Raw genomic sequence first — 25,421 nt, forward strand, 5'->3', positions numbered from 1 at the left:
TCAGCCGATAGTAGTGGAATTAAAAGATGGAGCTAAACCAGTAAGGATTAAACAATATCCATTAAAACTAGAAGCAAGATATGGGATTATAAAGACAATTGAGAAATTTTAAAAATACCAAATTTTAGAAGAATGTGAATCAGAATATAACACGCCAATTTTCCCAATAAAGAAACCAAACGGTGAGTATAGATTAGTACAAAACTTGAGGGCAATAAATGAAATAACAAAAGACATCCACCCAGTGGTGGCAAACCCTTATACATTGCTAACATCTGTGAAGGAAAAATATAAATGGTTTACAGTAATTGATTTAAAGGATGCCTTCTTCTGCATTCCCCTTGACAAAATTAGCAGGAAACCGTTTTCATTTGAATGGGAAAATCCACAGAATGGATGGAAAACACAATTGACATGGACCAGACTTCCACAAGGATTCAAGAACAGTCCAACCCTATTTGGAAACCAACTGGCCAAGGAATTGGAAGCATGGACCACCCAAGGAAAAATACAGGTACCAAGATGACAATACCTTTTGTTACAATATGTAGATGACATTTTTATTGCAACAGAACAAAGGTCCCTGTGCATAAAGGTGACAATTGAAATTCTGAATCAGCTAGGCTTGAATGGTTATAAAGTCTCAAAAGGAAAGGCACAAATTGCATGCATGACTGTGCTGTATCTAGGATGTGAAATTTCACAAGGGCAGCGAAAACTGGGAATAAATCGCATAGAGGCAATCTGTGCCATCCCAGAACCATGAAACTTGCATGAACTAAGAATATTTTTGGGCATGACAGGGTGGTGCAGATTATGGATAATGGACTATGGACTTATTGCCAAACCTCTGTATGAAGCCCAAAAATCACATGCCTTTATTTGGGACAAACCACAGAAAGAGGCCTTCAAAAATCTGAAGGAGGCGTTAACAAAATCACCGGCATTGGACTCCCAGATTTGACAAAAGATTTTCAATTGTTTGTCCACGAAAGACAGAGGTTGGCATTGGGAGTATTAACTCAGAAACTCGGAAACTGGAAAAGACCGGTGGGATATTTCTTAAAACAACTGGATCCAGTGAGTGCAGGATGGCCCTCATGCTTGAGGGCAGTAGCAGCAACTGTCATTTTGATCCAAGAAGCTAGGAAATTAACTTTGGGAAAACACATCGATGTGTTTGTGCCACATATGGTAACCACTGTTCTAGAACAAAAAGGGGGGCATTGGTTGTCCCCTAGCCGGATGATGAAATATCAGGCAATCCTAATGGAACAGGATGATATAAACTTAAGAACTACTAATCTGCTAAACCCAGCAGCTTTTCTAGGAACTGACCTAGAAGAAGGAACTCTTGAACATGACTGCATAGAAGTCATCGAACATACATATGCAACCAGAGCAGACTTAAAGGATGTACCTCTTGAACGACCAGACTGGGAGCTCTTCACAGATGGAAGCAATTTTGTGGAGAACGGGACACGATACGCAGGGTATGCTGTGACAACGCAACAAGAGGTAGTCGAAGCCAAAGCACTACCTCCTGGAACATCGGCCCAACGGGCAGAATTAATAGCTCTCATGAGAGCATTGGAACTGAGCAATGGCAAAAAGGTAAATGTATGGACAGACTCAAAATATGCATTTGGTGTGGTACACATTCATGGAGCATTATGGAAAGAATGGCGACTTTTATCCTCACAAGGGACTAACAAAGTATCAAAAGGAAATTTTAGAATTAATAATTGCTGTGCAAAGACCTAAACAGGTAGCCATCATGCATTGCAAGGCGCATCAAGGAGGAACTTCAAAGATATCTGAAGGAAATACATTGGCAGATCGGACAGCCCGACAAATACACTCCTTGGAGGCCCCAATCTAGTGGACAGGTAGAAAAGATGAATCAAACAATAAAGAAACAGATCAGTAAAATATGTCAGGAGGCTAAAATAAAATGGCCACAAGCATTGCCTATAGCTCTGCTAAGAATCAGAATAAAACCCAGAAGCAAAATGTCAGTAAGCCCCTATGAGATCCTCTATGAAAAGCCATACCAGGTGCCGGAACCCAACCCTAATACCCATATTAAAGGGAATCAGGATGTTTATAATTATGTGCTGTCTCTCGGTAGAACCTTAGCTCGACTGCGGAGCACTCTGGCGTGGAATAGGCCACTGTCCCTGCAAAATCCAGCACATGACATCCAACCAGGAGACCAAGTATACATCCGGAACTGGAATGAAGAACCATTAAAAGAACGGTGGGATGGACTGTACCAAGTACTGCTAACTACATTTACAGCAGTAAAGGTAGAAGGGGTGGATTCTTGGATACATTATACATGAGTAAAGAAAGTTCCAAAGGTTTGGGAAACACAGATACTAGGCCCTACAAGACTAAAGCTGAAATGTAAATAAGATGTCTGGGTTCTGTTACAAAACTTTGATTGTCATTTGGTCACTAACACAGCTGACATCTGTTCCTATCCTAGGAATTCCTCAGAAAAATGTTGTGACAAAACTTAAAACAAGATGCCATTCTGACCTGCAAGTTCACAGAAACCATTCCGATAAGACCAACACTAATAAAGGTAGTTTGGGAAAAGGTAAATGGTCCTATAGGACTGAATCTGCAATTGGCCACAGAGAACTTGAAGTTACGGGAAAAAGGACTAAAAGATCAGCAAATTCAGCACAGATAATCCAATCATATCATTGAAATTCTGAGGAAAATTTAACGATAGGTCTGACTGAGGATTTCGCAAAAATGAAAAACACGAGCAGAATAACAGCATGTTTGCCGATACCCAAAGCGGCAGGATAACTGTATATTCAAGCCGACCAGATTTGAAAGAAACCTGGAACGTGCCCTGGAATTGGCTAAAGACAAAAGGATAAATATTTGGACTGATTCTAAATATGCATTTGGTGTGGTCCATGCACATGGTGCCATCTGGAAAGAACGGGAACCTTTGAACACACAGGAGAAACAGAATAAACATGCTATGACTACTGAAAGCTGTTCAGCTACCTGAAGAAGTAGCTATTATGTACTGTCAAGGATATCAACAAGGTGAAATTTGGCTGATTTTAACAATCTAAACTCATTCCCTTAATCCCTGACAGCAAACTAACAATTGAGAAATCTAAACCTAGATATTCAAAGGAGGGTAAATAATTGATTGGAGATCTCAAAGGAGAGGAAAACAAAGAAGACTGGGTTCAGATACCTGATGGGAGAATTATAATCCCCTAACCAACTCTGGACGCTAGTTCAGGAGGAACATAATAAAACTCATTGAGGTAGCAAGTCTTTGTATAAATACTTAGATGAACAAATTGAAGGAAGGAATCTATATAACATAGTTCAATTAGTGACAATATCAGCTCTGTCTCAAGAAAGTAGAAATCAAATTGGTACAACTGACAGCACTGGCACATAAATTTTTCTGAATTATCAAGACCAATATTTGTTAGTGTTAACAAATACTTTTTTAAGGTGTCCAGAAGCATTCCCTTGTAGAATAAATAATGCAAGACAAGTAATTGGAACATTGTTAAACAGTATAATACCTTGTTTTGGAAGTACCAAAGGCAATTTCTTCTGACTGAGGCTCGCCCTTTAGTGCAAAACAGTTACAAGAAATTAGCCAAAATTAGAGCTTGATTGGCAACTACATGTTCCATACAGACCTCAGGCCAGCGGGCAAGTAGAAAAGATGATCAAACAACAGATTAGTAAAATATGTCAAGATATTGATACCAAGCTTTATCACTGGCTCTATTAAGAATTTGAACTAAACCTCAGTCGAAAGAAGAGGCTATCCCATGTAAAATTTTATATGGAAGACCATATCAGTCCCAGTTCAAAGGAGAAAGTCTTCTGGAAGTGGGAGAAGGTTATCTCCTAGAGTTTCTGATCAATCTGGGAAAGCAATTAGAGGAAATAAGAGACTACTGGGGACAAGAGCGAGAGGCATGGATTATCCGACTCACCCTTTTAGATCCAGAGACTGGGTTTAGGTTAAGAATTTTTCAGGAGATACTCTACAGGAGAAGTGGAGCGGACTGTACCAGATAATGGAACAACCTTTCTTCAAAAACGAAGAAAGCACCAGAACCAGAGAAGACATGGCGGATCGAACCTTCAGGACCTTCACATATGAAATTGTATCAGTCATAATTTGGATTTATGTGATAACTGACATACCAGCTTGGGACCAATACTCATACCTAATTAATATTAATTGTTTTAATATTGATTACTTGTGGTATAACAAAATTTTCTTCCTGAAATTGTAAATGATCTATGATAAATTATGAAGATTGGAAAAAAGAAATGAAATATAAATATCAAGTAGAAACGGGAAACTATTTCAAAGACTCTGGATGGTAATGGCAGTATATAAAATGTTGCAGGAGAATTTTCAAAAGGACAGAAAAAGGGGTTATAATAGACATTTGTTGGTACTAACATGCACCTTTTCAGGTTGGCCAGAAGCCTTTCCAACTAGAAGCACACAAGCCTAGGAAGTAACAAAGATTGTTATAGGATGATCGTGGGGATTTCGAAAGTATGTGCTGCATGAACTTATCTGACCATTCTGAATCAAATTCATGCTAAGTTGAGAAAATTGCAGGAAAATATGCAGGAGCTTAGAATTGTTGGAGGTGGAATGGATGAATGGCTAAATAACTTAGGAGTTACTGGATGGTTCAGGGAAATACTGAAACAAGGCCTTTTAATCTTGGCTATAGGACTACTCATTTTAATGATTGTACCTTGTATAATACAGTGTATATCAAAATAACTTCATAAATAGATAGAAGGAACATGGATAGCTCTGTCATGAATAATATAGTAAAAGAATTAACTAACTTTATAGAAAAAGGGGGGATTGATGCAGAGAGTTGACCAATGTACAGGGGAGTTGTATAAGGGGGTTGTACGGGGGGGTTGTACAAGCCGGTTAGAGGAATTTGCTTGCTTAAACAAAAGTATTGTCTGTTGTTAATGCCTGCTAAGCAGAACAAAGACACCTGGTCCTATTGATAAGGAAAAGCAGACACTTGGTCCTATTGATAAGGAAAAGCAGACACTTGGTTCTATTGATAAGCAGCTATTGATAAGGAAAAGCAGACCCCTGAATCTACTGATAAGGGGGACAAGCAGATGGTTTATGGCTGGGATACCGACCAAACCCTAAGGCCAGACATGAAGACTAAAAGGTGAAAAGTGCAAGAAGAGGAAGACTCATTTACTTCATCTTGAGACCCCTGCCCATGACCAGAGGGGGCACTGCGCAGGTGCAGAGGACCTTCTAGCTCATTATAATACGAAGCGGGGATAGGACATGAATATGTATAGGCATGTTGTGCAACCTTATAAATGTAGAGGGAAACAACACTGAGGCACGCATGACTTTGAGGAATTATCCCCGTGCGTCTCAGCACTGAATAAAAAGCATACCTACTTTACAACTTTAACGAGTTGTGGAGTCAATCCGCGCATCAATTGTACCTTGCATAATACAGTGTATATCGAAATCACTTCATAAATCAGTAGAAGGAACATGGATAGCTCTGTCATATATAATATAGTAAAAGAATTTACTAACTTTGTAGAAAAAGGGGGGATGGATACAGGGTTAACCAATGTACAGGGGGGTTAGAGGAATTCACTTGCTTAGACAAAAGTATTGTCTCTTGTAAATGCCTACTAAGGAGGACAAAGACACCTGGCTCTATTGATAAGGAAAAGCAGACACCTGGTTCTATTGACAAGGAAAAGCAGACACCTGATTCTACTGGTAAGCAGCTATTGATAAGGAAAAGCAGATGCCTGAAGGGGGAGAAGCAGATGGTTTATGGCTGCAACACTGACCAAACCCTAAGGCCATACATAAAGACTAAAAGGTGAAAAGTTCAAGAAGAGGAAGACTCATTTACTTCATCTTGAGACCCCTGCCCATGACCAGAGGGGGCACTGTGCAGGCGCAAAGGACCTACTAACTCATTATTCTAGGAAGTGGGATAGGACATGAATATGTATAGGCGTATTGTGCAACCTCATGAATATATATAACTTTAGAGAATAAATGTAGAGGGAAACAACACTGAGGTACCCATGACTTTGAGGAATTAACCCCGTGTGTCTCAGCACTGAATAAAAAGCATACCTACTTTACAACTTTAACGAGTTATGGAGTCAGTCTGCGTATCAGGTAGGGGTCTTCAAGATGAAGTAAATGAGTCTTCCTCTTCTTGAACTTTTCACCTTTCAAGTCTTCATATATGGGTTTAGGGTTTGGTTGGTGTCCCAGCCATAAACCATCTGCTTCTCCCCCTTATCAGTAGATTCAGGCATCTGCTTTTCCTTATCAATAGCTGCTTATCAGTAGAATCAGGCACCTGCTTTTCCTTGTCAATAGAACCAGGTGTCCTTGTTTTGCTTGGTAGGCATTTACAACAGACAATACTTTTGTTTAAGCAAGCAAATTCCTCTAACCCCCTTGTATAACCCCCCTGTACACCCCCCCTGTACATTGGTCAACCCTCTGCATCATTTGGACTGATGAAAATAAAGATTATTACTTCTTTTAATTATAAAAGAAGCAGCAAACCACCCTACAGTTCTAATGCAAGGAGCCCAAGTCAGCAACTAAAACATTGAGAGCATTTCCTTGCCAGCCCAGCAAACATATCAGCTACCATTTCAGAGTCCCTAGGATTGACAATCTGATTGACCTGTCATGCCACTCAGTGCAGACTCAGAATTACTGTGTTCTGGCTCATCAAGCACAAAGAAATAACTAAACAAAACAAAACCAAACAAACAACAACACCCCCCCCAAACCCCCAAAACAAACAAAACCCCCCAAAAACAAAGAAAAAAACCCAAACAAGTCTAAACCACCAAACACTCCCCTCCCCCAAAACCAAAGGTGTTGCTCAGGTGAAATCTATTTGAACCAACACATTCTTGCCATATCAGTACAAGTGCTTTGTGATAGAAGCCACTCTAAGCACCCTTCAGTTCCCTGATGTCATATTAGAAATCAGTAGTGTTAGAGATGTGAGCAAGGTACTCTGCTTGTGCTGCTTCAAAAAGTTTGGAATGAGAAGAAAGTCCCAAAGCAATTCAACAGGACTAGCAATTCAACAGGTGCTGCTGATGCAGAGAGTTGACCAATGTACAGGGGGGTTGTACAAGGGGGTTAGAGGAATTTGCTTGCTTAAACAAAAGTATTGCCTGTTGTGAATGCCTGCTAAGCAGAACAAAGGCACCTAGTCCTATTGATAAGGAAAAGCAGACACTTGGTCCTATTGATAAGCAGCTATTGATAAGGAAATGCAGATGCCTGAATCTACTGATAAGGGGGAGAAGCAGATGGTTTATGGCTGGGATACCGACCAAACCCTAAGGCCATATGTGAAGACTGAAAGGTGAAAAGTGCAAGAAGAGGAAGACTCATTTACTTCATCTTGAAGACACCTACCCACAGGAGGAAGACTCAGTTACTTCATCTTGAGACCCCTGCCCATGACCAGAGGGGGCACTGCACAGGTGCAGAGGACCTTCTGGCTCATTATAATACGAAGCGGGGATAGGACATGGATATAGGCGTGTTGTGCAACCTTATGAATATATATAACTTTAGAGAATAAATGTAGAGGGAAACAACACTGAGGCACGCATGACTTTGAGGAATTATCCCCGTGTGTCTCAGCGCTGAATAAAAAGCATACCTACTTTACAACTTTAACGAGTTGTGGAGTCAATCCGCACATCACTGCATCAAATACTACTCATTCACCATGGAGCTGACTGCCCCATCCTCCATACAGTCAAACTTTAAAGTATTTAAAAGTATGACCAAAGCTACAGTCATGCAAATGGAGTTCAAGAAAGCCCAAAAGCTGTATTTATTCCATGGGTATCTTTTTAGCAAGATGGGGTACTTGTGGTTTGGGTTTGGTTTTTGTTTTGTTTTGTTTTGGGGGGGGAGATGTTTTTAAATCTTGGTTGCTTAGTGAAAACAGTAAAAACAAGTGTCTGATTATATTTAAGATTCATTCAATACTAACCAGAAAGAAATGTGGGTAGGAATACATTTATAGCAATACTTTAAGTAAAAAAAAACACTGGTTAATCAACTTGGAAGAGAAAGGGTTCAAACCAACAACCATCTCAAAAACTGTTCTCAAAACATTAGGACATGGTGAATTTGCTCATGGTACTTACATGATTGCATAAGGATCCTCTATTTTGGCCTGATTAAATAAATGACTGCTGCATAGCTTGACACTGTCCACCACTTTACTTTTGAATAGCTGAATATCTTTTTCATACCTGCAAGGGGGCAGTAAGTAATGTTAAGTAGTTGCAAGGCAGCACAGGTTTGCTCTAGAAGACTTGGCAAAGCCTCAACTTTAGTTCCTAGTGCAACCAACTCTGGACATAAAGACTGTGAACTGGTAAACAGTTTTACAATCCTCTTGTTTCTGCAAGTCTATGCAAAAAACTCCTAAGAGACCATGTCTATACACATAGAAGATACTTACAGCACTGCAGCCTCAGGGTTCAGAGGAGTAGTTGTATCAATCTTGTAGAAGACTCTGCGAGCATACATTAATACTTGCCATATGCGATTATGATTTCGCCTAGAAAGAACAAAACACAATGAAGAAAGGAACAAACGTTTTTCAAATCATAAATCAATGTAACCACTAAACTCCATTTCGCAAATGCTCTTTTCACATTCAGTTCACCAGATAAAGGATCTACTAGCAGATGGAAGACAGGCAGATCAAAAACCAAGCACTGCATTGGAAAAAAGAAATTCATTGTGACAGCTTTAATCCTAATGCTAAAACCACCAAGTGAAAGTCAGTCAGATGTTGCTTCCAAATACTAATTAATTTTAAAATAAAGCAACCTGAAGTGATTTATATCAGCTGTGAAACTGTAATCCAACACACCCATGGAGGGTCTGGTCCTCTCTCACATACTTATCACCAAATCAGAAAACTAATCCAGCTAACTGCACATGCAGTACCAACACAGGTAATAATAGAAGATCAGATCAAAGGAGTTTCCCTGGTTTAGCTATTTGACTGAAAGCTTTTCACATACTTGAGCTACAATCAATACTTTTGCCATCCTATGCATTTTTAAGCAAGCTGTGCAGTAACACCACAGTGTCTTCAGTTCTGTACAGCTAGTTTCCTCCAGTGTTTGTGCATTCCTCCAAAAGAACTTAGTTTCGGCAGGAAGGTTTGAAAGCCCTATGCTAGCAAAAGAATGATGGCTGTATGAGACACACTGAAGTCTAATCTTTGAAAGATACTGTTTCCTACTACTTCTGTCCAATATATTAAAGATGATAGCTTTACACAGAACTTGACACCAAGCAGACAGCTTCCCAACATAGCCACTTGTTCTCAGCTACAGCACCTATGCACCCCTAATCTTCCTCTTAAAGAAATCTGGCCAAAAGGGCCAGCTGCTCTGCTCTGGAGAGTCAGACTGCCACAAGATTTTTTCATTTTTATTTTTAATTGATGTAGGAACTTGGATACTTTTACTCATAGAGAAAAAGAGAAAGCAGAGATGGAAGGTAACACCATGCTGTCCATCTCCTCCTTTCTTTGTTTCACCAATGCTCTCCTCAAGTTCTTTTAGTTCTTTGTTTTAATGTAATTTAGAAGCAAGACAGGCAAGAAATCCTGCAGTACTACAGCAAGCACAGCAGAGGTGCCTGGATTTTATGTTCCACTGTATTGCTACTCAGAATTTGGATACTTCATTCAGTGTTTCAACCTTAACTTCCTTGCTGAGAAATTAGCAGCTCAAGAGCTGAGGTAAAGAACCAGTTGATTACTTAATACTCTAATGTACCTAACCTCAGGAAGTTCACTCTACACCAGGCTCAGTAATCAGAGTAACATGATTCCTCCACAGATGTTAGGAAATATGTACAAGATACTGCAAATGAGCCCAACCAACTGAAAAAAAAAAAAAGTTCAAGTGATGCAGAGAGTTGACCAATGTACAGGGGGGTTGTACAAGGGGGTTGTACAGGGGGGTTAGAGGAATTTGCTTGCTTAAACAAAAGTATTGTCTGTTGTAAATGCCTGCTAAGCAAAACAAAGACACCTGGTCCTATTGATAAGGAAAAGCAGACACTTGGTTCTATTGATAAAGAAAAGCAGATGCCTGAATCTACTGATAAGGGGGAGAAGCAGATGGTTTATGGCTGGGATACCGACCAAACCCTAAGGCCATACATGAAGATTAAAAGGTGAAAAGTGCAAGAAGAGGAAGACTCATTTACTTCATCTTGAGACCCCTACCCACAGGAGGAAGAGTCATTTACTTCATCTTGAGACCCCTGCCCATGACCAGAGGGGGCACTGCACAGGTGCAGAGGACCTTCTGGCTCATTATAATACGAAGCGGGGATAGGACATGAATATGTATAGGCGTGTTGTGCAACCTTATGAATATATATAACTTTAGAGAATAAATGTAGAGGGAAACAACACTGAGGCACGCATGACTTTGAGGAATTATCCCCGTGCGTCTCAGCGCTGAATAAAAAGCATACCTACTTTATAACTTTAACGAGTTGTGGAGTCAATCCGCGCATCACAAGGAAATGAGACACTAACTGGTCCACTAGCTTTAACAAGAAGTCATCCTTAAAACACTAGGAAACAAGAAAAAACTCAAGACACACACAACCACTTACCGGACAGTCTCCATCTGGGTAATTATCAGGAATTTAGATAGTAAATTTAAACACACCATCCTGGTAGGGCCCATGTCTTATGAATATTACACCAAACCACACTGCAAATGAGAAAGTTTGCTTGAGTGAAAGAATTTAAAAATACATATAAATAAAAATTTTAAAGTTGAGTTTAAACTTACTTAATGCTGATTGGTAAGATGGCTGCACATAGACACCTGGCAATTTCTGCTTTACAACCAAGGTACTGCAATTAGAATCAGCATTTAGAACAGCTCCACAACTACACTAAATCCACAGCAAGCTGACAACAGTAAACCCAGAGTGTACCACCAATAGCTTAACATAGGAGACTTCTTCCACAAATGTACACTCAATTCCCAAGGGCAGATTGCTCACAGGATGAGGTGGCAGAAAACTAGGAAAGCATATTCTTCCCATCTCACTTTTCCTACCCCTCTACTTAAAGAGTTACCAACAGGAAACATTGATTCTCCTGATAAAAGTGAAAGTAAAGAAATAGAAATAAATGCATCTACTAGGGAGAGAATTTAATGCATGTCTACTGAAATTTCCACTTTCATACTGACTCCCCAGTTTCAAAGTAAATAAAAAAAAAAAAGAAACTCAGTAAAATAATTTTGAATGCAGATTTGCAGTCAATTGTAGTTAATTCTGAAACATGACCAAACTTTAACTTCAATTTTAAACAAGTAGTTTTTCAGGTTTAGATAAGACTACTTTGCAGGTCAAACACAAATTACACTGACAACTGACAAAACGTAACAGAGGATAAAAGGGAGAGTCAAGAAGCAGGTATATTAGAGATCTGGATTGAGTGACTCCAGGCATCTTATCAGCAGGATGGACTAAGTAATTTTCCCAAACTTGCACTTATTTTCTATTTCACTTCTTCTCATGATAATCCAGTCATCAATAACCAGTGCATTACAAAATGATTTGCTACCTCTCCTTTTGCCTTTTAAGAAAGCCTGTTTGATAAACAACAGTATTGCTGGGGCAAAATGTGCTATTTTCACTATTTTTAAAATAAATGAGCACAAGAGGTGGTTAGTAAGTTTACCCAGCTGTAGTTGTATTATATGCAGATTTTACTAAACACTATAAATGATAAACCAAAGTTACTTCATAGGTTTTCCAGTTACTTGACATATAGATGCATTAAATCGAACTCTGCATGCTTGCACAAACAATTTTAAAGCAAAATACTAACATGGCTCCCTGTTTACCATTTCCATAATATTAACTTTTATTTCCCTATTAATGAAATTATTAAATTAGAGGAGTTTACATTATGCTACCAATATATTTTTGCATGCTGCAGAAGAAAAACATCTTTTTTTGAATTAAGTAGTAAGGGTCAGTTGCCTGAAAAAAAAAAAAAAAGAAGATATTAATGTTTGGAGAGTTCTCAAATTCAATGTAATGGTAAAATGCAAGAACTGAGACTGTCCTGGGTTCAGCAGTAGCAGTCATTTTTCTCAGTCTTAGTAGCTGCTGCAGTGCTGTGGTTTTGACTTGCAGCCTGGAAACAATGCTGATAACACCGATGTTTTTATTTGTTGCCAAGTAATGTTTACTCCAACCAAGGACTTTCTGAGTCTCATGCTCTGCCAGGGAGGAGGGGAAGCCGGGAGGAAGCAGAGACAGGACACCTGACCCAAACTAGCCAAAGGGGTATTCCATATCACAGCACATCATGCCCAGTATATAAACTGGGGGGAGTTACCCAGAAGGGCTAGATCGCTGCTAGGGTTGGGCTGGGTATCGTTTAGCAGGTGGTGAATGGTTGTATTCTCTTCCCTTGTTATTTCCCTTATTATTAATATTGGTGGTAGCAGTAGTGGTTTTGTATGATACCTTAGTTACTAGACTGCTCTTATCTCAACCCATGGGAGTTACATTCTTTCGATTCTCCTCCCCAACCCTTCGGGAGCGGGGGGAGGAAGAAGGGGATGGGGGAGTGAGCAAGCGACTGCATGGTTCTGAGTTACCAGCTGGGCTTAAACCATGACAGTTCTTTGTGGCGCCCAACATGGGGCTCGAAGGGTTGAGATAACAGCAGATCTGACTGGAGTGCATCTAATCATATTTGTGATAAGCATTCATTGTTTTGGATTAAAAGTCACTCATCACAATGCTGATTTATTGGCTCTCAAAGTTGTTGCTCTTGATCTCGGAGTTTCAGCATGTTGTACCTTACTTAGAGTTGGTATTTGCTGTTTTAGCCGTTTATCGGCTGGGGGACCTTGTTTCACTGTACTTTATGGTAAAGACTCACTGATCATGAAACTGCTCTGGAATGCGTTCCCAGTGTGGTCATCTTCTCTATACTTTCGGAAACATATAACGGTGTTTTTTTTGCAATTACACATCTTTCTTTTTCCTTTCCTTGGGGTGTCAACCTATGGAGAAGGTATTTCCTCACACCCTCTGCTCCCCCACCAGGCTATTTACAGTGGGAGTAGATTCTGGAGGAGTTAAAGATCCTGAATATCCTTTCAATCCCTCTGAAAGCACCCTATTCCTTTTGCTGTGGACCAGCTTGTTGCTGCATATGCTCTCTATGTTTTGCCTACGGTGTAACCAACCTGGGTTGCTGGGTTTTGTATTATTCCAGAACCAGAGATATGAGATACAGGAGTTTAAGCAGGACTAAGAATGAAGTACGTATGTAAAAAAAATCAGCCCAGCCTAATACCAGGGAAACAGGGAACTGATCTAGAAGCTTTATAACTGGTGCTAGATGGAATTCAGTTACTGACTCCACCTTGCAGAAAATACACTTCTTCCAGCATTATTAAGCAACTTTTCATCATAGAGATGCTTATTTACAGGCTATTAAGAGCCGTTTCTATCTCCAAATAAAGCATTAATGTAGCTCTAGTTCAACTACCCAATAACTTTCAGAGATTTGCCTGCACACAGATCTTTTATCTAGCTGTTTGCCAGTAAAAAGTCCTGCATTGGTGTTATCCTAAACTTATCGTTAAATTGTCTCCTGTCTCATTCACCTGTTAAAATACTATTTATGATGGAGAACTAATAACCTCAGAGCACCAGCTTCCCAGAGGAAAGTCACTTAAAAAGCTTTTCCAAGTGTTTTAGAGTTTATTTTTACACTCACTCCTTCCAACTATGCTACATGGAAGCGAATGATATCAGTACAGGAAATTTACCTGCAACTGATTATGCTCTCTTGTGCCTTCATTACCCAATTTACTATCCCACATTAATCACAAAAAAAAAAAAATACCAAACAAAACAACAACAAAAAAAAACACACCAAAACCCACCCAAAAAAACAACCAACCAAAAACCCCAAACAATCAAAAAAATTAAGATATAGACAAGTAACTGCACATTTAAGTTAGATTGCTTATCCTACTTTTTGCTATGGTGAAGGTCTGCAGCAGACAGGGAGAGCCAAGTCTTGATATGGGTTAAGTGGCATTTCTGCGTAGAAAAGCCATTCAATCTTAGACAGGGCTACAGCATCTACTATGAGGTTCCTACCAGTAGGGCATCTTACAGTGCTATAACTACTGAATCCATCAGCTTCCAAACAGAACCTGATACACTTATTTTACAAAATGCTAATAAATACATTCAAAATCACCATCCTGCCTCCTTAAGCAATCATCATTCACAGTGCCTCAACTAACAGCGTGCTGCTCAGTCTGTTATGTGCTCTACTAATTCCTGCTACTACAAGAAGAGAAAGTAACAGCAACTCTCCTAAGCAGCTTTCCTCCCATGGTCTTTTTAGAGGTATATTTACCTCTAGTGTTTTTCTTCTAATACAACAGCAATAAAAGTATAAAATAAAAAAAGGAAGAAAAAGAGACAAACTTGTGGAGAAACATTATTTTTAATGCTGTTCCTTGGAAAGGACTTTGAACTTCTACATAGTGCTGCATTGCTCAGGTCCTGTAACACCAGATCAGGAAAGCACAGCCTTATGCTGACATTCACCAGCACTAAGATACACAGGACAAGAGAACAGTCAAGCTCATGGAGTGCTTCATCATCCCTCTAATATACTTAAAAAGAAAATTATCACTAATTGTCGTGGTTTAAACCCAGTCAGGTAACTTGTTCACTCACTCCCAGTGAGTGGTGCCGAGCTGACAACAATCAAGGTCCGTGTCCGTCTCCCCCCCCCCCCCCCTGCACCGGGGCTCTCCCCTTCCCCGCTCCCGGAGGAACGGGGAGGAGGATCGAGAGAGTGCAACTCCTACGGGTTGAGACAAGAACAGTCCAGCAACAAATCACCACCGCTAATATCAGCTAAAACAATGATAAGGGAAAATAACAAGGGAAGAGAATACGATACCACCGGCCAAGAAAACGAGTTCCACCCGGAAGCCCCTGTCCTTCCGGGTAACTCCCAGTTACCCCCCACCCCGGGCATGACGTGCTGTGGTATGGAATACCTCCCCGGCTAGCCCGGGTCAGGCGCCCCGTCTCTGCTTCCTCACAGCTTCCCCTCCTCCCTGGCAGAGCATGAGCCTCACAAAGTCCTTGGTCAGGGTAAACATCACTTAGCAACAACCGACAACATCGGCTTCACCAACACTGTTCTCAAACTAGAAGTCAAAACACAGCACTGCACCAGTTAACACAAAGGAAAAAACATGACTGCTACTGCTGAACCCAGGACATTATCCACCCCTTATTCCATACCATTCACGTCGTGCTCAGATCCCACATTTTCAATACACCATCGCTCTCCCACATATATACATCCATATACATACAGACCAAGAGGAAAAAAAAATCATTTTCTTAGTGCATGGACCAATCCCTATAATGCTGCCGAGTCCATTCGGTCCATGATGTTCCAAGTTCATTCTCTGTTGGGATGATGGCTGGAGGAAAGTCAGGGCCAGTCGCTGGTGACCTGGAGACATCTAGTTGATGGGCTATAAAAGCATTACACAGCAGGCAACAGCATACAATTGAGTTCACTGGCTGTTTTCCCCTAAAATCAAATCCCCTTGAGGTATACATCGGACTTCCCCATCTTCCCACATTACCCACCAAGTATATCCAGGTCCCTGAGCAAAAGCAATCCCACGAGTGGGTTTGCCTTTACCTGAAGCAGGAATAACCCAGACTGTCTTCCCCAGCAAATTCTTCATATGCACCACGGGAACTTTGTCCCCCTCTACAATATGTAAAAGTTCTGACTGGGCTGGGCCAGCCCTGTTGGCAGATCCTCTGGTGTTGACCAACCAGGTGGCCTTTGGTAAATGTGTATCCCAATGCTTGAAAGTTCCCCCACCCATTGCTCTCAGTGTAGTTTTTAACAGCCCATTGTACCGTTCAATTTTCCCAGAGTCTGGTGCATGGTAGGGGATGTGATATACCCACTCAATGCCATGCTCTTTGGCCCAAATATCTATAAGGTTATTCCGGAAATGAGTCCCATTGTCTGACTCAATTCTTTCTGGGGTGCCGTGTCGCCACAAAATCTGTTTCTCAAGGCCCAGGATAGTGTTCCGGGCAGTGGCATGGGGCACAGCGTATGTTTCCAGCCACCCGGTGGTTGCTTCCACCATGGTAAGCACATGGCGCTTGCCTTGGCGGGTTGGTGGCAGTGTGATATAGTCAATCTGCCAGGCCTCCCCATATTTATACTTCAACCATCGTCCTCCATACCAAAGAGGCTTTAACCGCTTGGCTTGTTTAATTGCAGCACATGTTTCACACTCATGAATAACCTGGGCAATAGTGTCCATTGTTAAGTCCACCCCTCGGTCACGGGCCCATCTATATGTTGCATCTCTGCCCTGATGGCCTGAAGTGTCATGGGCCCACCGGGCCAAAAATAATTCACCTTTATGTTGCCAATCTAAGTCCATCTGAGCCACTTCAATCTTAGCCACTTTATCCACTTGTTGGTTGTTCTGGTGTTCCTCAGTGGCCCGACTCTTGGGTACATGGGCATCTACATGACGCACCTTCACCACCAGGTTCTGCATCCGGGCAGCAATATCTTTCCACAGTGCAGCAGCCCAGATGGGTTTACCTCTGCGTTGCCAGTTGCTCTGCTTCAATTGCTTCAACCACCCCCACAGGGCATTTGCCACCATCCATGAGTCAGGATAGAGATAAAGTACTGGCCACCTTTCTCGTTCAGCAATGTCCAGGGCCAGCTGGATGGCTTTCACCTCGGCAAATTGACTTGATTCACCCTCTCCTTCAGCAGTTTCTGCAACTTGTCGTCCAGGACTCCATACAGCTGCCTTCCATCTCCGATGCTTTCCCACAATACGGCAAGAGCCATCAGTAAACAAGGCATACTGCTTTTCACTTTCTGACAGTTTATTATATGGTGGGGCCTCTTCAGCACGCACCACCTCCTCCTCTGGTGACATTCCGAAATCTTTGCCCTCTGGCCAGTCCATGATGACTTCTAGAATGCCTGGACGACTGGGATTTCCTATTCGAGTTCGTTGTGTAATTAGTGCAGCCCATTTACTCCATGTAGCATCAGTTGCATGATGTGTAGAAGGAGACCCTGCCTTTGAACATCCAGCCCAGCACGGGCAGCCGGGGTGCCAGGAGGAGCTGTGCTTCAGTGCCAATCACTTCCGAAGCAGCTCGAACCCCTTCATACGCTGCCAGTATCTCTTTCTCAGTTGGGGTATAGCTGGCCTCAGATCCTTTGTATCCCCGACTCCAAAAGCCGAGGGGTCGACCTCGAGTCTCCCCTGGAGCTTTCTGCCAGAGGCTCCAGGTAGGACCGTTCTCCCCAGCTGCAGTGTACAGCACATTTTTTACATCTGGCCCGGTCCGGACTGGTCCAAGGGCTACTGCACGAACTATCTCACGTTTAATTTGCTCAAAGGCTTGTTGCTGCTCAGGGCCCCATTTAAAATCATTCTTCTTCCGGGTCACATGATAGAGAGGGCTTACAATCGAACTGTAATTTGGGATGTGCATTCTCCAGAACCCCACTGCACCCAAGAAAGCTTGCGTTTCTTTCTTATTAGTTGGTGGAGACATTGCTGTTATCTTGTTGATCACATCTGTGGGGATCTGTCTACGTCCATCTTGCCATTTTATTCCCAAAAATTGAATCTCCTGTGCAGGTCCCTTGACCTTACTCCGTTTTATGGCAAAACCGGCTTTCAGCAGGAGTTGGATTATTTTCCTCCCTTTCTCAAAGACTTCTTCCGCTGTATCGCCCCACACAATAATGTCATCAATGTATTGCAGGTGTTCTGGAGCTTGCCCCTGTTCCAGTGCAGTCTGGATCAGTCCATGGCAAATGGTAGGGCTGTGTTTCCACCCCTGGGGCAGTCGGTTCCAAGTGAACTGGACACCCCTCCAAGTAAAAGCAAACTGTGGCCTGCACTCTGCTGCCAAAGGAATGGAGAAAAATGCATTGGCAATATCAATCGTGGCATACCACTTGGCTGCCTTTGACTCTAGTTCATACTGAAGTTCTAGCATGTCCGGTACGGCAGCACTCAATGGTGGTGTGACTTCATTCAGGCCAAGATAGTCTACTGTTAGTCTCCATTCTCCATTAGACTTTCGCACTGGCCATATGGGGCTATTGAAGGGTGAGCGGGTCCTGCTGATCACCCCCTGACTCTCCAGTCTACGGATCAGCTGATGGATGGGAATCAGGGAGTCTCGGTTGGTGCGATATTGCCGCCGGTGCACTGTTGCGGTCGCAATTGGCACTTGTTGTTCTTCAACTTTCAGCAACCCCACAGCAGAGGGATCTTCTGAGAGACCAGGCAAGGTGGACAGCTGCTCAATTTCCTCAGTCTCCAAAGCAGCAATACCAAAAGCCCACCGGTACCCTTTTGGGTCTTTGAAGTACCCTCTCTTGAGGTAGTCTATGCCGAGGATGCATGGAGCCTCTGGACCAGTCACAATAGGGTGCTTTTGCCACTCCCTCCCAGTCAGGCTGATTTCAGCCTCCAGCACAGTCAACTCTTGGGATCCTCCTGTTACTCCAGAAATATAGATGGGTTCCACCCCTTGACAGCTTGATGGCATCAGGGTACACTGTGCACCGCTATCTACTAGAGCCTTATACTTCTGTGGGACTGATGTGCCAGGCCATCTGATCCACACAGTCCAGTAAATCCGATTGTCCCCTACCTCCACCTGGCTGGAGGCAGGGCCCCTCTAATGGTCGTCACAGCTTTGGACACTTAAGTCGTGTTGAAAGGGATTATTCTTCATTATCACAGGAGCTGGAGTAAAATCAGCTCTTCCACTCCATCTGGGAAACTGCTCACCAGAGACTGAAGCCGTAGCTCTCATGGGACGATCAGTCTTGGCCCTTGCTCCCCTCTTCAGTTCACTCACCCGTTCCTCCAAAGCTGAAGTAGGTTTTCCATCCCACTTTGTCATGTCTTCTCCGTGATCCAGCAGGTAAAACCATAGGGTACCCCGTGGCGTATACCTTCTGTATCTCCTCTCTTGAATAATAGGACGTCTTTTGTTAATAGCTGAGACGTGTGTTGGTACACGTGAGGAGCTGGATAAATCAGATACATCGTCCCTCAATTGTTCGAGGTCCTGGGACAGTTTTTTTCACAGCTGAGATGATGGAAGGAGTGAGATTGTCTTCGAACTCTTGGAGTTTATGAACCATTTCATCCACTGTTAGTGGTACTATGTCATTCCAGGTCACTGTTGCCAATGAATGGGCGTATGATGACGGTGCATTCCGTGTAAGTTTTCGCCACATGGGTCGTGTACATTCAACTTCATCTGGATCTATAGGTGTATCCCCGTTATTCGGCTTGATGTGATAGATCATCTCTACGATGGCCGATTCCCTCAGAGACTGGATGACTTTGTCTATAGTAGTCCACTTGGCCGAACGACTCGTAACATCGTCCTTGTACGGAAACCTTTCTTTCACAGCTGCCAAGAGCCTCCTCCAAAGGCTGAGGGACTTTTTCTCTCTTGCAATTGCTTTGTCAATTCCCCCTTCTCTAGCAAGTGATCCCACCTGCTTGGCTTCTGTACCTTCTAGTTCGTGACCATCGGCCCCATTGTCCCAGCATCGGAGTAACCAGGTGATGATGTGCTCCCCTGGTTGACGGGTAAAATCTTTTTGCATATTCCGCAGCTCGGTTGAGGTCCGAGGTCGAGAAGTTACCTCTTCTTCTTCTTCTTCGTCATGTGATGATGACTCCTGATCAGATTCTGGACCGGGTGGTGAATTCATTGGTTCTTCATCTCGCTTCACCCTTTTTGCCTCCTTTTTGCTTGTTCTCTTGCGTACAGGGGCAACTGATATTGGTACGAATTGGTCCTCTGGTTTGGCTGCAGTGATTATCACTGTGGTTTGAGTAGCAACTGTACTTGTTGCTGGGGGTGGTGAAGCTACCGTGCCTGGAGCTGGGGTAACCGCGCTGTCTGTTGCAGTTGAAGTTTGAGCAGCTGCTGTACTTGCCACTGGGGTAGCTGCGCAGTTCATTGCAGCCAAAGTTTGAGTAGCGACTGTCGCTTTGCCCTCAAATCCGCCGATATTCTTTTCCTTTTGAAGGTGCTGGATAGTGTTGAACAAGGCCCTGTAAGCATAGGCCAAGCCCCAGCACGTTGCCGTGATTTGTCCATGAATGACCACACACCTCATTTAAGTGTTTTACTAATTCTTCTGGATTTTGCAGTTGTTCGGTAGTGAAATTCCAAAATACTGGAGGGGCCCACTGACCTAGATACTTGCCCATACTATCCCACACACCCTGCCACTCATGGCTGTCCAGCCTCAGGGAAAATCTCTCGGTCCTCCTACATCGTCGTTTGACCCCAGACAAGACCCAAACCTGAATCTGCTTAGCTCTTGAAATCAGTAGTGGGAAAACACACTCTGTATGCGTGTTAGCATGGTGATTCCCATCACCATCAGCAAACAAGTCTCAACAGCATTAAAAGGCCATTCAAAAAATTCAAAACTCTCAAATGTAAATGGTTTGGGGGGATGACTGGGAGGGTAAAAGGATGTCTCCTTCACAGGTTGAGCACCTGAGAAGGAGAAAAAAGATGTGTAATTGCTAAGCACCTCCATCATATACCTCCCAAAGTATAAAGGTGGTGACCACACTGGGAACATAAGCCAGATCAGTTTCATGATCAATGATTCTATTGTATTACAAGTCATTGCCATAAAGTACAATGGGACAAAAACCTTAGCCCAAGCCCCACACTTGAAAAACACTAATACAGCCAATACCGGATGGACGTAAGATATGATATACTGAAACTGTGAGATCAAGAGGAAAAACCTTGAGAGCCAATAAATCAGCATTGTGACGAGTGACTATCAATCCAGTCAGATCTGTTCTTATTTCAACCCCTCGTGCCCCACGTTGGGCGCCAAAAAGAACTGTCGTGGTTTAAACCCAGTCAGGTAACTTGTTCACTCACTCCCAGTGAGTGGTGCCGAGCTGACAACAATCGAGGTCCGTGTCCGTCTTCTCCCCCCCCCCCGCACCGGGGCTCTCCCCTTCCCCGCTCCCAGAGGAACGGGGAGGAGGATCGAGAGAGTGCAACTCCTATGGGTTGAGACAAGAACAGTCCAGCAACAAATCACCACCTCTACTATCAGCTAAAACAATGATAAAGGAAAATAACAAGGGAAGAGAATACGATACCACCGGCCAAGAAAGCGAGTTCCACCCGGAAGCCCCTGTCCTTCCGGGTAACTCCCGGTTACCCCCACACCACGGGCATGACGTGCTGTGGTATGGAATACCTCCCTGGCTAGCCCGGGTCAGGCGCCCCGTCTCTGCTTCCTCACAGCTTCCCCTCCTCCCTGGCAGAGCATGAGCCTCACAGAGTCCTTGGTCAGGGTAAACATCACTTAGCAACAACCGAAAACATCGGCTTCACCAACACTGTTCTCAAGCTAGAAGTCAAAACACAGCACTGCACCAGTTAACACAAAGGAAAAACATGACTGCTACTGCTGAACCCAGGACATTATCGAAGATATCTCTTTGAAGAACTGCACAATAGTTTTTAAAATGAATTTGCATGCATATTTTTGAAAACCGAGTTTATTCTGTTTAATAAAAGAAGGATGATAAATTAAATATAGAATCCCCAGGAAGGTTAATGGGGGTTTGCACCAAAAGTGTTTGGGCAGTTTTGTAATTTTCACTTGCATTAAGAAAAATAAAAAAAGTTAGAATATTTCATAAATATCTGAGAGTTTATGTTTATGTGAAGGAAAACTTAATTCCTCAGGGAATTAATTTTCCTCAAAGGAGATGAGTTGAACATTGTAGTATTAAAATACAAAACCCAGCTACATTTGCTGAAATATCAGCAATCAAATGCAGTCTGTATGTGATTGCATCAAATAGATAACTTGGCCCAAAAGTGTTAGCTGGGAGTAAAGACAAATAAGCAGTACTTCCTCAACAGACAGGCAACAAAAAAAAAAGCCATTATGAAATATTAGTGTGTGTGTTGTGAGACCAGTATTTTGCAGAAGCTGTCCTGTTTGTCGGTGTTGCCCTAGTTGCTGTAGAATACACACATATAAGGATTTTTTTCTGTGCAATTTTTATATTTTAAAAAAATCTGAATTCATTCCAACTCATGTGTAGCACTGAGAAACACAAAGTTTATGAAAGGAGTTAAATTTCATGTTTTATATTTTGGTAAGGTAGTGTAAACATTTTGCAAGTTTCCTAAATATTTGGAATGCAGCATTTTACAATGGAGAAATTGTGGCATCTTCAGACTGATTCTCAGCTTCCTGCTTCCTGAACACTTTTCCTGAATTCAGGGAAGTTTTCCTCTGTTCAGTTTGCTCAGGACTGGGCTCAGTTAATTGGGCAGAAATTCAGCAATGGGAATATTTAAAAGAAGCATTTGAATGAAGGCAGACAGGCATCCTGTAACAACTAATTCATCCACATAACATGTCTTTGAACTGTCTAAGGCATACCTAACTGTTTACATACTACTAAGAGTAAATACTCTGAACAGAAGGGACAGAGTTGCTGTGAATAAAAAGAAAGATTACAAGACAGCCCATCTGCTAGAGAGTACCTGTCACCTTTAGTTACAAGCTGGAGACAGCCCTACCTTGTAGCAACTAGAGAAACCAGTTTATTATTCAAACAGAAGAGAGGAAGAAGCTAACTCAGACCTCCACTTTCTGTCTGATATTGTGCCAAAACATCAGTTTCAGGGAATCTTGTGAGGGTAGAACAGTGAGGATGAGTCTAAACACTAACAAGAAAATAGCTAAAAGAATCTACAGCTTCAGTAGAGTTAAATGTCTAGCCATTTTAATAGCTTAATAGCTTTGAAAGGGATTGGACACACTAGCTGTTGGGTGTAGACAAGAATTCTGCTAAGGAAAAAGTACTGCTGGCAATGGGGATGAGAATTATGTTCATAGGTAAGGTAAACTTGCTATCCTTAAAAATCCTGATTATGATGGTTTGACTTCGCGAACAAAGATTTGGAAAAGGCTTTACCCACGCTTACTACAAGCACACTGATGACTAAAAAGGCCAATGTGGGATAGGCAAATCCGGCTGCAAAAAGCACAGCGAAAGTTCTCTTTGGGTGGTATAAGCAAGGCACAATTCTTTCGACATTGTCCTTTCTCTTCGAGACTAATTCTGTGTGTATTCTCAAAGGAGACAACAGCATTATGTATGGTGTGTTTCCAAGTCTCCTGATTGGAGGCCAAGGTGGACAGCTGACGGTAGTCAATATGGCCAAGGCTGAGATATTGTTTCAGGGAGTCCTTATATCTCCTATTTGGGGCACTTCCCTTGCAGCAGTCAGTGGCTAGTTCACCATAAAACACAATCTTAGGGAGGCAGTGATCCTCCATCCTGGAGATGTGCCCTGCCCAGCACAGCTGCGATTTCATCAATGTGGCCTCAATACTAGTGACCCCTGCCTGTTCGAGGGAAGTAACATTTGACACATAGTCAGTCCAGTGGTTGTTTAGAATTGTACGGAAGCAGTGCTGATGGAAGCGTTCGAGGAGTCGCAGGTGATGGCAGTAGATTCAGACCCATATAAAAGAGTAGACAGTACAATGGCTCTATAGACACTATTCTTTGTACTTTTCTTCAGGTGTTTATTGCACCAGACTCTTTTATGGAGTTTTCCAAAGGCTCTATATGCCTTTGCTATTCTGTTATCTATCTCTTTGTTGACCGTGGCATCCAAGAAAATAATGCTTCCCAGATAGCTGAACTGCTGAACTGACTTAAGCTCTGACTCAAGAATGGTAATGTGGGGATGATGGCAATCTTCTTGTGGTGCAGGTTGGTGGAGAACTACCGTCTTCTTCAAGCTGACTTCCAGCCCAAAAAGCTCAGCTGCCTCTGCAAAGCAAGATGTTAAACGCTGCAGAGCTGCTTCTGTGCGGGCAACAAGGGTGGCATCATCAGCAAAAAGCAGTTCATGGACAAGGTGATTTAGGGTCTTAGTGTGGACCTTCAGTTGCCTTAGATTGAATAGGCTCCCATCGGTACGATATCGAACATAAATGCTGTTTTGTTCGTTGAGTTCTATCGTAGCCCTTTGGAGAATCATGCTGAAGATGATTGTGAATAAAGTTGGTGCAAGAACGCAACCCTGTTTAACACCATTGGTTATTGAGAGGGGCTCAGAGAGTGCATCACCATATCTGACTTGGCCATGCTGATCCTCATGTAACAGAATAATCATTTTGAGGAACTTGGGGGGACAACCTAATCATTCCAAGATCAGCCACAGGCCTTTTCTGCTCACAGTGTCAAAAGCTTTGGTGAGGTCAAGGAAAGTTACATAGAGCCCCTTATTCTGTTATCTACACTTCTCTTGCAGTTGTCTGAGAACAAATACCATGTCTGCGGTATTTCTATTAGCTCTGAAACCACACTGACTTTCAGGTAGAAGTTCTTCTGTGATAGCGGGTACTAATCTGTTCAATAGTATTCTTGCAAGGATTTTTCCAGCAATGGAGAGCAGAGTTATACCTCAGTAGCTTGAGCAGTCTGACTTTGCACCCTTTTTCTTATACAGAGTGATGACAATTGCATCACAAAAATCTGATGGTAATTTACCTTGTTCACAACAGCGCACAAGTAGCTCGTGAAATCTAGCATGAAGAGCTTGGCCTCCATGCTTCCAGATTTTGGGTGGGATTCTGTCGACTTCAGCTGCTTTGCCAGTTTTCACCTGTTGTATAGCCTTAAGAGTCTCTCTCATGGTAGGGGCTATATCCAATTCGTTTTTCACCAGATGTTGTAAAATGTGCTGGATTCCTGTGCCTTGGACTACACGGATAGCACTAAAGTGTGTTTGAAAATGTTCAGACCAATGATTCATGATGGAGATTTTATCTGTAAGAAGCGTTTGGCCATCTGCACTAAGGAAGGGGCTTTGAACCTGGTATGTGGGTCCATACACTGCTTTCAGAGACTCATATAATACCCTGTGGCCACCCAAAACTGCGCATAGTTGAGTCTTTTCTGCTAGGTTGAGCCACCACTTGTTATGGATGTCTTGAAGTTTCTGTTGGAGTTTACTGCATGCAAGACGAAAGGCTGCTTTTATTAAATGGCAAAATGGCTAAGCGAGGTGTGTTTGATGAGCAGATCTCTTCTTTGTCAGCAATTCCTGGACCTCCTGGTTGCTATTA

The 25,421-nt window shown here is 42.5% G+C and overlaps 2 protein-coding genes across 2 annotated transcripts; one reads left to right on the top strand and one right to left on the bottom strand.

The window, feature by feature from the left end:
* Positions 1-823: 823 nt before the first annotated feature.
* On the top strand, positions 824-1,882 carry LOC133283321 (uncharacterized). Its single transcript, XM_061480005.1, is given in 3 exon segments — positions 824-947; positions 950-1,712; positions 1,714-1,882. Coding segments are annotated over 3 exon segments (1,056 nt in total).
* A 6,353-nt stretch (positions 1,883-8,235) lies between these two features.
* LOC133283322 (AKT-interacting protein-like) lies at positions 8,236-24,903 on the bottom strand. Its single transcript, XM_061480006.1, is given in 6 exon segments — positions 8,236-8,352; positions 8,565-8,665; positions 8,737-8,823; positions 10,754-10,854; positions 10,936-11,041; positions 24,844-24,903. Coding segments are annotated over 6 exon segments (567 nt in total). The 3' UTR covers positions 8,236-8,240.
* Between the last annotated feature and the right edge of the window lie 518 nt (positions 24,904-25,421).

The sequence above is a fragment of the Pezoporus flaviventris genome, unplaced genomic scaffold (genome assembly GCF_033815535.1).
Source record: "Pezoporus flaviventris isolate CSIRO_AGI_PZ_B2104156 unplaced genomic scaffold, CSIRO_AGI_Pfla_v1 ptg000164l, whole genome shotgun sequence".
Taxonomy (NCBI): domain Eukaryota; kingdom Metazoa; phylum Chordata; class Aves; order Psittaciformes; family Psittacidae; genus Pezoporus; species Pezoporus flaviventris.